Source organism: Urtica dioica, chromosome 6 (genome assembly GCF_054948205.1).
Source record: "Urtica dioica subsp. dioica isolate 48M chromosome 6, U.dioica_male_clone48M_v1_H2, whole genome shotgun sequence".
NCBI lineage: Eukaryota > Viridiplantae > Streptophyta > Magnoliopsida > Rosales > Urticaceae > Urtica > Urtica dioica.
The window spans coordinates 13017217-13032827 of record NC_142761.1 but is presented as its reverse complement, the minus strand read 5'-3'; the positions used below and the strand labels follow the sequence as shown (position 1 = coordinate 13032827).

Genomic DNA, 15611 nt, shown 5'->3' with positions numbered 1-15611 from the left:
ATAACCGGACATCATAGATTCTTCTAACAATCATACTGAGGTCAATAGTCCTTTGACCCTTAGATTGCGAATATATCGTTTTAAGCAAACTACGAAGAGTTTGTTCATGCAAATCTACATTTGTCTCTTCGTAAGTTGTTAAGTTTGTTTATGGACTAAAAGACTAAGGTTTTATCATAAAGCTTCAAACAAAGAAAGAATGAATGAACGTTTCAACTTTATTATTAATGAATAAGCAATTACAAGCAAGAGTCTTCGTAAGACTATATGATATCAAATGTACGTAAATAGACACTACTACTCTTCTTGTGGGCATCATTGACAACAGGAAGCATATAACCTTCCGGCTGCTCCATGTAAATCTCCTCATCGAGATCTCCATTCAAGAATGTCGTCTTGACATCCATTTGATGAACATTGAGGTTATACAAAGAAGCCAAGGCAAACAACACTCTAATTGTTGTTGTCCTGGCTACCAGTGCATATGTTTCATAGTAATCAATTCCTTCTCGTTGTCGAAATCCTTTGGCTACTAATCTAGCCTTGTAAGTGTTAAGAGTGCCATCACTATGGTACTTCTTACGGAACACCCACTTACACCCAATAGGTCTAGACCCTTTGGGTAGATCGACAATTTCCCAAGTGTGGTTTGACATAATAGAATCCATTTCATCTTGGATAGCATCCTTCCAAAAGGCAGAGTCTCGAGAAGCCACCGCTTCATTATAAGTCTTAAGATCGTCTTCGATAAGAAGAATAATAGGAATTTTTCGTGCAAAACTCTCTCTATTTCCTTCTACTAGGTAAAAAGAAATGATGCGAGAATCTATTTCCTTAGACTTACGGACTCTTTTGCTTCTCCAAAGTTCGGGTTGTTCTATAACTTCTCTAGAAGAACTTACTCTCGAGGCATCGAGCCTGCCTGGAGGTCGAGCTCGTCTGGGGTCGAGCTCTCCTGGGGTCGAACTTGCTTGGAGGTCGAACCTCCCTGCTGGTCGAGCTCGCCAGGGGTTTGAGCTCGCCTTGAGGTCGATCCTCCCTAGAGATCAAGCTCGCCTGGTCGAGGTTCTTCATAAGTGGAATTTTGAGGTTCTTTTCCTGTCGAGTTAAGATTCTCAAAGAATTCCACATCTCGGGAATTGATTACTAATCTAGCCTTGTAAGTGTTAAGAGTGCCATCACCCCACAAACTAAAATGTAAACCAGAATGCGTTAACATGGCATTTATCATCTCTTGAAGTGTCTTATTTTTACGTTCAGCTAAACCATTTTGTTGTGGTGTTCTAGGTGCAGAACATTCATGAACAATACCATTTTCTTCACAAAAAGTATTAAAATCACTAGGAAAATATTCACCGCCCCTATCACTTCTAAGGACTTTAATATTAACTCCTAATTGATTTTCTACTTCAGCCTTATACACCTTAAAAGCATTAAAAGCATCATCTTTATGTTTCAAAAGATACACATATGTAAATCTAGAGCAATCATCAATAAAGGTAATGAAATACCTATTTCCCCCACGGGTTAACATGCCATTAAATTCACATATATCAGAGTGTATAAGATCTAACACCTTAGAATTTCTCTCTACACTATAAAACGGTTTCTTTATCATTTAAGATTTCACACATATTTCACATTTATCCAATTTATCAGATTTGCACGAAATTAATCCACATTTAATTAACCTTTTCATAGTGCTAAAACCAATATGTGCTAATCTACTATGCCATAAAGAAACAGAATCAAGCATACAAGCAGAAGGAGAAATTTCATTGATAACATTGTCAATAATACATAATTTGACCATCCCTTCACTGGAATAGCCTTTGCCAACCATTTGTTGGAATCGATCTAGGGTTTGAGAAAATAATTAACGCTTCGGTAAGCGGCGGAATTTTAAAAATTTTCTTTTACAAGTAAAACAGTTTTTACTAACCTAGACAAGTGCAAGTACATGTAATTAAAAACCAATATGAGCTAGAAGTTTACTAACCTTTCTTGAAGCTTGAACTTTGAAGAAGCTTGTGGAAAGTTTGCAACGCTCGTCTCCCCTCGCAGCACGTCTCTCTTTCTTTCCTCGGCACCTCGAGCAACCACGAAAGTTTCTATCACTAAATCACTCGAAAAGAAGGAATCAGTGAGTGGGCACTTTTAAACACTACGACTTAAGAACGAGTCTCAAAGTCGCAGAGCTAAAGACTAGGTCGAGTGAGGACCTAGGTGCCAAGACAAGAAAAATCGAAAATAGAAACTAGAAAGAGAGAGAAGAGGGGCGGCCAACAATGTCTAGAGAGAGAGTCTCTCAATCTCTAACTTATGTTGAATTAATTGAATGAAGGGAATGAGGCCTCTATTTATAGAGGAGGTTTTACCTTCAATAAGGTAGTTTCCTCTTTCATTAAATATCACATATTCATGAGCAAATATTACTCTCCTTCCCTTAGAGTCACTCGGCCAAATAGGCTTCTAGAAGCCCTTGGATTTGTTTCCCTTTTTGTTCCATTCCTTGCTTGGTACTCTCTTGGCCGAATTCCCTCTTACCCAACATAGGAAATTCATTTCCTCTTTTTCTTTTGGCATGTATCTTGATACATTAATGCACAAAATTGGTCTCTCTTCTCTTGGGTTTGGGCGTGTAAGACTTTCTAGAAGCCTTCTAGATTTTTCTTCATTTGTTCATAACAACATAAGAAAAGCCCATTAAGAATTTTCAATAAAATTCTTATGAAATGAAATTAATTCACAAGGCCCAATGATCAAGTCATGGCCGAGTGAAACATGTCATAAAATGACCTTGTCAAAAATTTATTGACATTCATTTCATCCTTTGTCTCAAAAGACAAAAATACCCTTTTAACTATTTTCGTTCTTGTTTTGACTTAGCTTCCAGTTTAACTATTCCTATCGATGTGATTCGTGACAGTGACCTCATGGACCCAAATGAACAAAGCTTGAGCTAAACACTTGGACTCAAAAGTTCACAAACCTTTTCCAAGTTTAGCTTAATGCCAACTGACTCCACTAAAGAGCTGACACTGAAAAACTCTCGGTTCAAATGAATTTATTTTCTACTTAAGAATTCGACCTAATTATGATGAGCGGATCCACTGAATATTATCTATGTTTACCCTTCATGAATGTCATCAGCTAGTCGGGATTTACTAAATTACCATTTTACCCTTCTAGCTGTTATTTCCTCAACTCCTTTGTCGCTTGTGAATAAGTTAGAAACAATGTATTGACGAGGAGCTAACAAGTCACATTGTTTCATCCAAACTCCCACTTGTGGGCACCATTGACAACAAACTCCCACTTGACTCAAAGAAGATGTGTGTAGTCTTTCATGCCTAATCCCTCACGATGTTGGTCGAAGACCTTGTTCGCTAGGGCCTTGGTGAATGGATCTGCTAGGTTGTCCACCGTTGAGATCTTCTTCACTTCCACGTCTCCGCGCTGCACGATCTCTCGAATCAAATGGTATTTCCTCTCAATATGCTTAGAGCGCTTATGGCTTCTAGGTTCCTTTGAGTTAGCGACAGCCCCACTATTATCACAATAAAGGGTCATGGGCTCGTCGACATTTGGAACAACTTCCAAATACTTAAGGAACTTTCTAAGCCATACAGCCTCTTTGGATGCTTCACAAGCAGCCGCATATTCTGCTTCCATTGTGGAGTCAGCAATGCAAGATTGCTTAATACTTCTCCACACAACAGCTCCACCATTAAGGATGAACACAGATCCCGAAGTGGATTTCCTGGAATCCTTATCCGCTTGAAAATCGGAGTCGGTATATCCCATCATAGTCAGGTCAGTACCTGAGTATGTAAGCATCAAGTTCCTAGTTCTTCGAAGATACTTAAGAACATGCTTAACAGCAATCCAGTGCTCGGGTCCAGGGTTGGATTGGAAACGGCTAACTACGCCAACGGCGAAACAGATGTCAGGTCTAGTGCAAAGCATAGCATACATGAGGCTTCCTACGGCAGAGGCGTAAGGAATTTTCCTCATGTCTTCAATCTCTTGTGCAGTCTTGGGAGACTGGTTCTTAGAGAGTGAAACTCCATGCCTAAAGGGTGTTTGACCCCTCTTGCAGTCTTGCATCGAGAAGCGATCCATCACCTTATCAATATAAGATGCTTGAGAGAGCGATAGGGTCCGGTTTTTCCTATCTCGAAAGATTTGGATTCCCAGAATGTACACGGCTTCTCCTAGATCCTTCATATCGAATTGCTTTGCTAGCCAGACCTTAACCTCAGATAACTTACCCACGTCATTACCAATGAGTAGTATATCATCGACATATAGTACCAGAAACACAACTTTGCCTTCGTGTATTGACTTGTAAACACAAGGCTCATCTATTGACTGTTCAAAGCCGAAGCTCTTTACAGTTTCATCGAATCTAATATTCCATGACCTAGATGCTTGCTTTAGTCCATAAATGGATTTAAGCAACTCACAAACCTTGGTCTCTTGACCTTTATCCACGAAACCGTCTGGTTGAGCCATGTAAATGCGCTCGTCAAGATTGCCATTCAGAAAGGCTGTCTTGACATCCATTTGCCAGATCTCATAGTCGAGAGCTGCAGCTATGGATAGGAGTATGCGGATGGATTTAAGCATTGCGACTGGCGAGAAGGTTTCTTCATAGTCAATCCCTTCTTGTTGGGTATAACCCTTTGCCACAAGTCGTGCTTTGAACGTCTCGACGTTCCCATCAGGACCCCTTTTCTTCTTGTATATCCACTTACACCCTACGGGTTTAATCCCTTCAGGAAGGTCTACAAGTTTCCAGACTTTGTTGACATACATCGAGTGCATTTCAACTTTCATGGCATCAAACCAAAGGTTTGATTCAGAACAAGCCATTGCTTGGCTATAGGAAACAGGGTCATCCATGTCGGAGACGGCTACAAGAGAGTCTCCATAAGACATGTACCTGTCAGGCTTTTGAGTAGCCCTCCCACTACGTCTAAGTACTACTTGACGAGATTCTGATGAGTTAGGTTGTGTTTCAGTTGGGGTAAGAATAGTTCTTACAGATGAGGTAGAAGCTTCCTCACCCAACTTCTCTTCAAACACAATTTTGCTTCTAGGTTTCGCATCCTTCATAAAGTCCTCCTCAAGGAAACGAGCATTCGTGCTAACGAAAGTCTTATCGTCCTCGAGACTATAGAAAGTAAAACCTTTGGTTTCCTTCGGATATCCCACAAACAGGCACAATTCTGACCTACTAGCCAACTTGCTAATCTTTTGCCTCAGCACGTGTGCAGGGCAACCCCAAATTCGGATGCGGCCAAGATTCACTTTACGGCCAGTCCATCGTTCATAAGGAGTACCAGGAACCGTTTTGGACGGAACTTGGTTCAGAATGTAGGCGGCTGTTTCGAGGGCATATCCCCAAAAGGAAGTAGGGAGTGATGAGTAACTCATCATTGATCTAACCATCTCCATTAGAGTTCGGTTCCTTCTCTCTGACACTCCGTTTTGTTGAGGTGTGCCAGGTGCGGTAAGCTGAGAAGCGATACCTTCTTCTTTAAGAAAGTCATCGAACTCTCCAGACATATACTCACCACCTCGATCGGATCGAAGGGTTTTGATCACTTTGCCAGTTTGCTTTTCCACTAAAGTCCTAAAGACCTTAAATACGTTAAAGGTCTCGGATTTGTGTTTGAGCAAATAGACAAACCCATATCTTGAGTAATCATCAGTGAAGGTAACGAAGTATTCGTATCCTCCATGTGCCTGTTGGTTGAGCGGACCACATACATCAGAATGTATTAGTTCCAGCAACTCAGTGGCTCTTCAACCCTTATCGGAGAAAGGTCGCTTAGTCATTTTTCCTTCTATACAGGATTCACAAGTAGGTAGTGAACCTATTGCAGAGGCTTGGAGTGGTCCATCCCTCACAACTCTCTTAATCCTATCTAGACTGATATGACCAAGTCTTAAGTGCCAGAGGTATGTTGATTTTGTTAGATCGGAGGATTCAGAAAGTTTGATCCTCTTTGGCTCCCTAATTAGATCGTTATCTATTTCGGTATCAAAAAGAGAAGGTTGAGTGGGATAGATGTAAAAAAGACCATTCTTCATACATGCATCAGTGACGAAAGAATCAGAAAAAGAAATACGAATTCCATTCTTTATAAACTTTAAATAATAATCTTGCTCGAAAAGTTGAGCAACAGATACTAGGTTTTTCCCAAAGGAAGGAACATAATACACATTATTCAAATTTAAAGTTCGATCTTCAAAAGATAGCGTCACGGATCCCACAGCCTTCGCAGACACCACGCTCTCATCACCCCACTTGAAGCAGAAGTCTCCATCCTCTAAGCTTTTGCTTTTCCTAAAACCAGTCAAGGAGCAGCAAATATGGTTAGTAGCAGCGGAGTCAATAATCCACGATGATACATTATCAGCTACTAAACAGGCTTCAGTAACAAGTACAATACCTTTTGCTTTGGTTTTGAGGTAGGCAGGACAGTTCCTACGCCAGTGACCAGGCTCGTTGCAGTGGTGGCACTTGTCTTTAGACTTGTCCACCTTCGGAGCCTTTGGCGCCTTCTTCTTCGTTTGAACCTTAGGTTGGTTCTTCTTCTCGGCGTTGCGAGGTCTCTTCTTAGATCCAGAGGTGGAGGCAGTAGCATGTACTTCTCCTTGAGCCCTCTTTTTCTTAGTGAGTGCCTCAGCGGTTTGAAGTTCCTTCATGAGCTCGGTAACAATGTACTCCAGCTTGTTCATGAAATAATTCAACTTGAAGGTATCAAAGGTTTCGGGGAGAGTTTCCAAGATCATATCTATTTTAGTCTCCCCATCAATCTCAGATCCAAGAATCTCCATCTCGTTGAGATAGCTAATGATCAGCATCATATGATCTCTAACGGGAGTTCCAGCCTTCATACGACAGTTCATGAATTGTCGGACCGCTTGTTGCCTAGCTTGACGTCCTTGCCCTCCAAACATCTCATGGAGATTGTAGAGCATATCGGTGGCAGTTTCATAATCACGATGTTGTTGTTGCAACACATTGTTCATCGATGCCAAAATATAGCATCTCGCAATCTCATCGGATCGAAGCCAGGCCGCCAGGACGTCTTTCTCCTCTTGCGTCGAATCTTCATTCGTTTGAGGACAGGGGGTGGTGAGAACCCATTTGTGCTTGTCGACAGTAAGGACTATGTCGAGGTTACGTTTCCAGTCGACGTGATTGTCGCCTTCGAGTTTATTCGAGGAAAGAATTGTAGAGAAAGGGTTGAGAGACATATTGCCTATAAAAGTTGAAACAAGTTTATGATTAGTCTTTGGTTTAGGATTTAAGTTTTATTAAGACTTTTGTAAAACCCAAAGGTGTTATAAACCAAACGATAATTTACTCCCTCAAGAGAAGGCCGCAAAAAATCTCCATTTATAAGTAAATGACACATCATTAATGCTAAGCCAAGATGTCAATACATCTATTTTGACTAGCCACCTTTTAAATTGGTTTGATCACTCACATCCTTTCGCAGAGCCTCAAGGGAGGATACTAGGGATTGAGCCTAAGTGTGCAACCAACCACTTAGTCCAAAAGATCAGCTTTGAAAAACAATCCCCCAAGGGGAGGCCTTGCCATCATTGCATCACTCTCGGACGTAGCTCATTGAGCAATGATCGAAGCAATAACGCCTTGGAGTACTCACATTTAAGTGAGGGTCGCAAAAGCGGCTCTTAGTCCCACGTTATTGCATCTATCATTAGTGTTGGGGATCGTGGGTTACAAACAACAAGTATAACCCTCCCACTTAGTTTTTGGAGTTGGTTCATCGACTCTTTTAAGTTCGGAAACAAATTTCCTAGTTAGAGAGCGACAGAGCGGACAACTAGAAGAGAATCCTAGATCGACATGTTCAGAGCAGTATTAGTGCATAAAGGCACAAGGGACATACTCGATCTTTTCCTATTTTCTATTTCGGGAAAGTGCGTGAGGGAAGTGTGAACTTCAACTCACTCGAACACTTGAAAGTTTGAGATTACACATCTTTTTATTTTTCGGCTTGTCTACAAGGAGACCTCCCACTCAAATTTTCAAGAGCATATAGATTTTGAACATATGTGATATAGATATAGTTTTGAAAACATTTTGAAAATTTATTTGATTTGGATGACAAATATATTTTCAAGTTTGAAAGTGAAAACGGTTTTTCAAAATTCAAACTAGTTTTGTAAAGATTCAATTTCAATTAAACTTTCAAAAAACAAAACATTTTAATCTTACACATCATGTTTATAATCATATGAAAAACATTTTTGCTCAAGAAAATTTTCTCATTGGAGTTCTATAACTCATGGTAGTGGGGTTTGAAAAATCGTATTTCTAAAAAAACTGGAGTTTCAGACAGCCGCGCACCTCGGAGTAAAATCCCCATATCTGGCGGCTACGATGTTCTTTTGAGCCGAAACCGGTGGCATTGGACAGAGGACAGACAGAGCTTTAATTTGATTCAAGAATCATTAAATTTCGATTTCTGAGCAGAGAGTTATGCCACTTTTAATGCGGGTTTACTCCAGCTCGAAGAAAAAGAAATAAATTAAAGCTTGGTCCTATTTAGGTGCGAAAAAGAATCAAGTGTAACGGAACGTTTTAAGATGTTGTTTAAAGCTTTTATTTGTGTTTTATTAGCAGGGTAATAACATAGAATAAAAGAAATAACAACATGCATAAAACGATTCAAGTAAATAAACGAAACTACCAAGACAATATAACTAGTCACAAAATTTTACTCGAAATTTCTCAAACCTTTAAAACACGTTTTTCAATATAAAAAATTAAAAACTTTTAGAACTGATTCTAATGTGTTTTAAAAACATCCCAAACTCATAGAAAATTAACATGCTTTTTAATTTAAAGACAAGAGCATTAAATTAAAAAAAAAATCTAAGATTACAAATCTAACTTGTCACAAAATTAGTAAACTTTTGAAAACGATTTTCAAGCTCATAATTTTAAAAGCATGTACATGCATCTCTTTGACCATAGCTCTGATACCATTTGTTGGAATCGATCTAGGGTTTGAGAAAATAATTAACGCTTCGGTAAGCGGCGGAATTTTAAAAATTTTCTTTTACAAGTAAAACAGTTTTTACTAACCTAGACAAGTGCAAGTACATGTAATTAAAAACCAATATGAGCTAGAAGTTTACTAACCTTTCTTGAAGCTTGAACTTTGAAGAAGCTTGTGGAAAGTTTGCAACGCTCGTCTCCCCTCGCAGCACGTCTCTCTTTCTTTCCTCGGCACCTCGAGCAACCACGAAAGTTTCTATCACTAAATCACTCGAAAAGAAGGAATCAGTGAGTGGGCACTTTTAAACACTACGACTTAAGAACGAGTCTCAAAGTCGCAGAGCTAAAGACTAGGTCGAGTGAGGACCTAGGTGCCAAGACAAGAAAAATCGAAAATAGAAACTAGAAAGAGAGAGAAGAGGGGCGGCCAACAATGTCTAGAGAGAGAGTCTCTCAATCTCTAACTTATGTTGAATTAATTGAATGAAGGGAATGAGGCCTCTATTTATAGAGGAGGTTTTACCTTCAATAAGGTAGTTTCCTCTTTCATTAAATATCACATATTCATGAGCAAATATTGCTCTCCTTCCCTTAGAGTCACTCGGCCAAATAGGCTTCTAGAAGCCCTTGGATTTGTTTCCCTTTTTGTTCCATTCCTTGCTTGGTACTCTCTTGGCCGAATTCCCTCTTACCCAACATAGGAAATTCATTTCCTCTTTTTCTTTTGGCATGTATCTTGATACATTAATGCACAAAATTGGTCTCTCTTCTCTTGGGTTTGGGCGTGTAAGACTTTCTAGAAGCCTTCTAGATTTTTCTTCATTTGTTCATAACAACATAAGAAAAGCCCATTAAGAATTTTCAATAAAATTCTTATGAAATGAAATTAATTCACAAGGCCCAATGATCAAGTCATGGCCGAGTGAAACATGTCATAAAATGACCTTGTCAAAAATTTATTGACATTCATTTCATCCTTTGTCTCAAAAGACAAAAATACCCTTTTAACTATTTTCGTTCTTGTTTTGACTTAGCTTCCAGTTTAACTATTCATATCGATGTGATTCGTGACAGTGACCTCATGGACCCAAATGAACAAAGCTTGAGCTAAACACTTGGACTCAAAAGTTCACAAACCTTTTCCAAGTTTAGCTTAATGCCAACTGACTCCACTAAAGAGCTGACACTGAAAATCTCTCGGTTCAAATGAATTTATTTTCTACTCAAGAATTCGACCTAATTATGATGAGCGGATCCACTGAATATTATCTATGTTTACCCTTCATGAATGTCATCAGCTAGTCGGGATTTACTAAATTACCATTTTACCCTTCTAGCTGTTATTTCCTCAACTCCTTTGTCGCTTGTGAATAAGTTAGAAACAATGTATTGACGAGGAGCTAACAAGTCACATTGTTTCATCCAAAAGAGTCAGGACTCAATTTGGACACTGGCCAGTTCATTTATTCACACTCCAAGGAACAAAGCATGAGGTGACATACATTGCATTTCAGCAATCTTGTACATGAATTCCATATCTATGAGAACTTCACAAAGTTACTCATGACAGACTCACAACTTAGTACTTCACCAATAAGCCTTGTTCGGAATCACATAGTGAGTCCGAACTTTGACTTTCTCAAATGAGAATACTAAGGTGTGAAATGCCATGTCTCATTTCAGGATTAAGGTAAGCATGACGCAATTCATACATAGTGACTTCGAGACATAAGAGGTTAAATGGTTTGTTCTTATATTGTCTCTAGAAGTGCACTGGTCAATTCAGTACCTTCGGAATATACCTAGAAGAACTATAGAGTCATCAACTCTCAATGCCTCATAACCAGACATCATAGATTCTTCTAACAATCATACTGAGGTCAATAGTCCTTTGACCCTAAGATTGCGAATATATCGTTTTAAGCAAACTACGAAGAGTTTGTTCATGCAAATCTACATTTGTCTCTTCGTAAGTTGTTTAGTTTGTTTATGGACTAAAAGACTATGGTTTTATCATAAAGCTTCAGACAAGGAAGATTGAATGAACGTTTCAACTTTATTAATGAATGAATAGGCAATTACAAGCAAGAGTCTTCATGAGACTTTATTACATCAAATGTTCAAAATAAAGATTACAACTCTTCTTGTGGGCACCATTGACAACACTCACCGCATTGGCCTTGGAAGTACCGGCATCCGACGTCTTCTCTCTCATCTTCGATTCCTCCTCGATTCGAAGATGTTTCTGGATTTGCTCCAAAGAGAAGTCCTCGGTATTGTGAAGAAGTTTCTTTCGATAGCCTTTCCACGAATTGGGCAACTTCGAAATAATTGCACCAACTTGGAAAGACTCCGGAATATCTATCTTCACGGCCCTCAATTTGTTGACTATAACTTGCAATTCATGAACTTGAGCAAGTATAGGCTTGTCATCAAACATCTTGAAATCAAAGTAACTCGAGACAAGGAACTTTTTGGTACCTTCTTCTTCGGCCTTGAACTTGTACTCGAGAGCCTTCCATATCTCGACCGCCGATGGATTGTCGGTGTAGAGATCGTAGAGTCGGTCTGACAATGTGTTCAGAATGTGACCCCGGCACAGCAGCTCGTCCTCTTGACGCTTCTTCTGGTCCGCCTTGAGTTCATCATCATCTTCGTCCGTCGGCTCTGGGATGGGCACCAACGTCGGGTCGAGCACGTAGAAGATCTTCATGGCGGTGAGGAAGAAACGCATCTTGTCCTGCCAGCGGGTGAAGTTGGTGCCGTCGAAGCGATCCAACTTCACGAAGTCCTGGCTCATCACTTTCAAACTCGAAACAGACGCCTCGGTAGCCATAGCACAAGATACTATAAGATTGTTGGATAATTCTTCGAAATTGAAGACTTCGAGGCTTGAATCACGCATATGAACGCTTTCCTTGTAGAATTTTGAGTACCCCAAAAATGTCTTAAGGTTTCTGTACAAGAATACCGCAGGATACGACAAGCCTGGTTTGGACTGCACCAAGACAGAGCGAAAATCCGAAATAAGCAAGAACTTTGTTTCTGGAATAGTGTTTCGGGAATTGAGAAAGTTAGTTCGAAACGTGTGTTGATTACTGAATCCAAAATCGGATTATATAATCAATCGTACCTGTTCGCGAAGAGGTTCGACGAACAGACGCACTGTTTCGGTCGAACTGACGGTCTTCGCGAACAGACGCACTGTTTCGGTCGATCTGCGAACAGACGCGCTGTTTCGGTCGAACTACGAACAAACGCGCTGTTTTGGTCGAACTACGAACAAACGCGCTGTTTTGGTTGATCTAACGGTTATAGTCTCAAACGACACGACCGTTGGCCAAACGATAGTTCGTTTTGAAGAGACGTGACCGTTAGTTCAAACGGTAACCACAAATAACTGCTAAATGAGGAGGCTCGACCGTTGGCGAGAATTTCCGCGAAAAGACGGTCGAGCTCACCTGGAGGTCGAGCTCGCCAGGAGGTCGAGCTCGCCAGGAGGCCGAGCTCGCCAGGAGGTCGACCAGTCGACCTCGCCCTCAGTCGAACTGAAATGACTTCGTCATTTCGTTCAATCGACCTCGCCCCAGTCGAGCTGACGACCTCGCCCCAGTCGAGCTCGTCATTTCCTCATTCACAAACTGTCACGACCCGCGACCTCTCGTCGCCGGTTCACGAGCCGCGACGGTGGGTTACGTCACAAGTCACAACGTCACTATAATAATATATCTCATATCCACAGGAATAACATTATATAACCATAATCAACGCAATACTTATATTAAACATAATACGATAACATATAAGTATTATAAGTCGTTATATAAAACCTGGGTAAATTTTTCGTTTTTCTCAATTCAAACTTTGAGTCTCACTACGACTCTAAATATTTACATAACCGCTCTTGGGTTTACGTATAATTACAGGAAATAGTTTTAGGAGCGTAGTTTACGGAAGGCGTTCAACAAAATATAGTTATAACTATAGAAGAGGTTGATCCCGAGTGAGTCTCCACTAGCCCAAAGGTCAAGAGATACACGTCCGGTCTTCGTCTTCAGTTCTGTTATTCACATCGCCGTCTTGCCCTTCTCTACATTACCAAGGGTCATAAAACTATGAGTCGATTGACTCAGCAAGTGGGAGTCTAACTTAGAAAATAAAGCGACTAGATGCCATGTGATATCATGTGACTTGCAAACAAGCACATAATAATGCATGGATGCAAATCTAACAAGTCTAGAGCATGACTCTTGTGTATACACTTTAACTAGAACTTATCGTCTTTAAGGTTACACACATCCCCCGCTATAACCTTCAGAACGACAAGAGACCAGCCTTAGACTTCGAGCAGCAGTCGTCCGGCGGCCTAAGAGTTTTAACGTCTGTCTGGGATCCACTAATGGTACCAACTTCATTCGGCGTCGGCGCAACCCCCAGGCCCTCATAGCCCGTCAAGGTGCGTCCTTCAGGTCCTCATAACCTGGCATTAAGATCGGGTGCGACTCTTGGTCGACTTCCCGATAAATGAGTACTCAGCGCCATCCCCTAGGCCCTCATAGCCCGTCAGGGTTCATTTCGTTTTGGTACCATCGACGCAAAAATTCTTTAAGGTTCGGGTACTCTGCTGCACTCAGAGTACACACCTATGCTACTTACAGGAGAGCGACTCAGGATAAATCCTGAAACAAATTTCATTTCCCTTTTATGCTCGTTAGTGTTTTAGGTTGAAGACTCGGGATATGACTCCCGGTACTTCTACCCTCGATTTGAATTCGAGAGTTAAACACGGCTCTCCTGTCTCCCCCGTTCTAACGGGTCAATCACAGCCTAAGGAAATTATATCACATATCAGAGGCTGGGTTTCACAAATCTCATGTTTGAACTTATTGAGCGAACTCACGCTAAGTTTTCAGGAAAAGCGGCCGAAGCCTTAATCTTTGAGATTATTCGATTTTAAAGCTTTTCCTATTCTTGTTTACTAACAAACAATAATGCACGTAAACAGGGTTATTCCCTTGGTATGTAGTTGACTTAAGTCTCCACACTTACCCGGAAAAGATCGTCTGAAAATTTGTTGACTTCCGGAGTTTCCTTGCTTTTCACGCTTCCCGAGACTCTACACGTCCTGGAGCGTTATCACGTTCTGAAGCGTCGAGAAACTAAAACCCGAAGTTGAAAACTCATTAGTCAATGATCCGGAAGGTGATGACAAGCTTAAGGTTCGTTATCGGGATTCATTGCGAGTCGGTTCAGGGGTTCGAGAATTTAATTCACTTATTTCCCGGCTTTTCGGAATTTAAACTTATTCAAGACTCGCACGAATTCGTACCAGAGAATGAGTACGAAATAAAATCCAAATCCTTATTTTAACGAGTCTTAAATAAATTAAAGAAATAATCCGAAAATAGTACAAACCGAGAATTCTAAATGAATTAACCAAAATTAAATTCTCGAACATCTCTTAATTAAATAATTGATAATCCTTGAATACAAATCTCAAATCCAAAAATCAAGACTCGAGTCTAACGCTACAAAGCGATAAATGACTCACGAGTGAGATCGAGCTTTAAAAATCTGTTCTGAATTCTCTAACTTTCCAGCTTCCACGCGTTTAGTTCCGCCGACTCTCGCTCGTCTCGACCTGATCTGTGACTGAGCTGTGAAATTCAGAAAACGAACATCGCGATCAATTCCCAAAATCAAGTTCCCGACTCGAAACGAACATCTAACTCAAACCTCAACGTCACAACATTTCCAACTTGTCATAAAATCCATAACCTTATCATAAAATTCACATTTCAACTTTAAAATCATCCTAACCCAAAAACCTGAGCCCGACAGAATCATCAAATCTCAAATCATTTCTCACCAATTCCAAACTCAATTTCACAACATAAATCGACCAAATCCGACTTTCAATTTCTCAAGTCAAATTAACGATTTCACACTAAAATTCCCAAATCCTCAAATTCACCATATCCAAACCAAACCTCACAAATTTCAAATTCATCACAGCCTCAAAATCTGCTCACCAGGTACAACAAAATTCCAAAACAGATTCCGAAATTCAAACAGAGGAACTCACTTAATTGACCACACGGCCAAAGCACGTTCAGACTCAAGAAACCCCAAATCAAACTCAGCCCTTAACCCATTTTCGGCCAAAATCATTCAAAACCAAAGAAATCTACGTTCAATCAACAGAGAACACGAAACCCCCAAAACCAATTTCTCAAAACCCTAGTATCCAATTCGGGTCAAGGAGATTTACCTTGTTTCTGAAAGAATTGAACCCTCCGGCGTCCTCTCTAACTCGCGGCGGCTCAACCTTCACAGCGGTCGCGCGCACGGCGGGGCACGGTGGTCGACTGGATGGCGCGCGCACGGGGCTGGGGTCTCGGGCTGGTGCTGGTGCCGAGCGTTCTCTCCCTCGGTCGCTCTCCTCTTTCTCAGTCTCGTTCTCTCGCTCTCTCGCTCTCTTCTGCTCTCTCTCGCTCGATCTCTCTTTCTCTCCCTCTCGGCCGCTCACTCTTTCTCTTCTCTTCTTCTTTCCTTCTCT

At 40.7% G+C, this 15611-nt stretch overlaps 1 protein-coding gene across 1 annotated transcript; it reads right to left on the bottom strand.

Moving 5' to 3' along the window:
- Positions 1-263: 263 nt before the first annotated feature.
- LOC149393409 (uncharacterized) lies at positions 264-11888 on the bottom strand. Its single transcript, XM_089618014.1, has 2 exons — positions 11243-11888; positions 264-742 (listed from the first exon to the last, which is right to left on the bottom strand). The coding sequence occupies exons 1-2, from the start codon at positions 11886-11888 to the stop codon at positions 264-266; spliced, it is 1125 nt and encodes a 374-aa protein (XP_089474140.1).
- Between the last annotated feature and the right edge of the window lie 3723 nt (positions 11889-15611).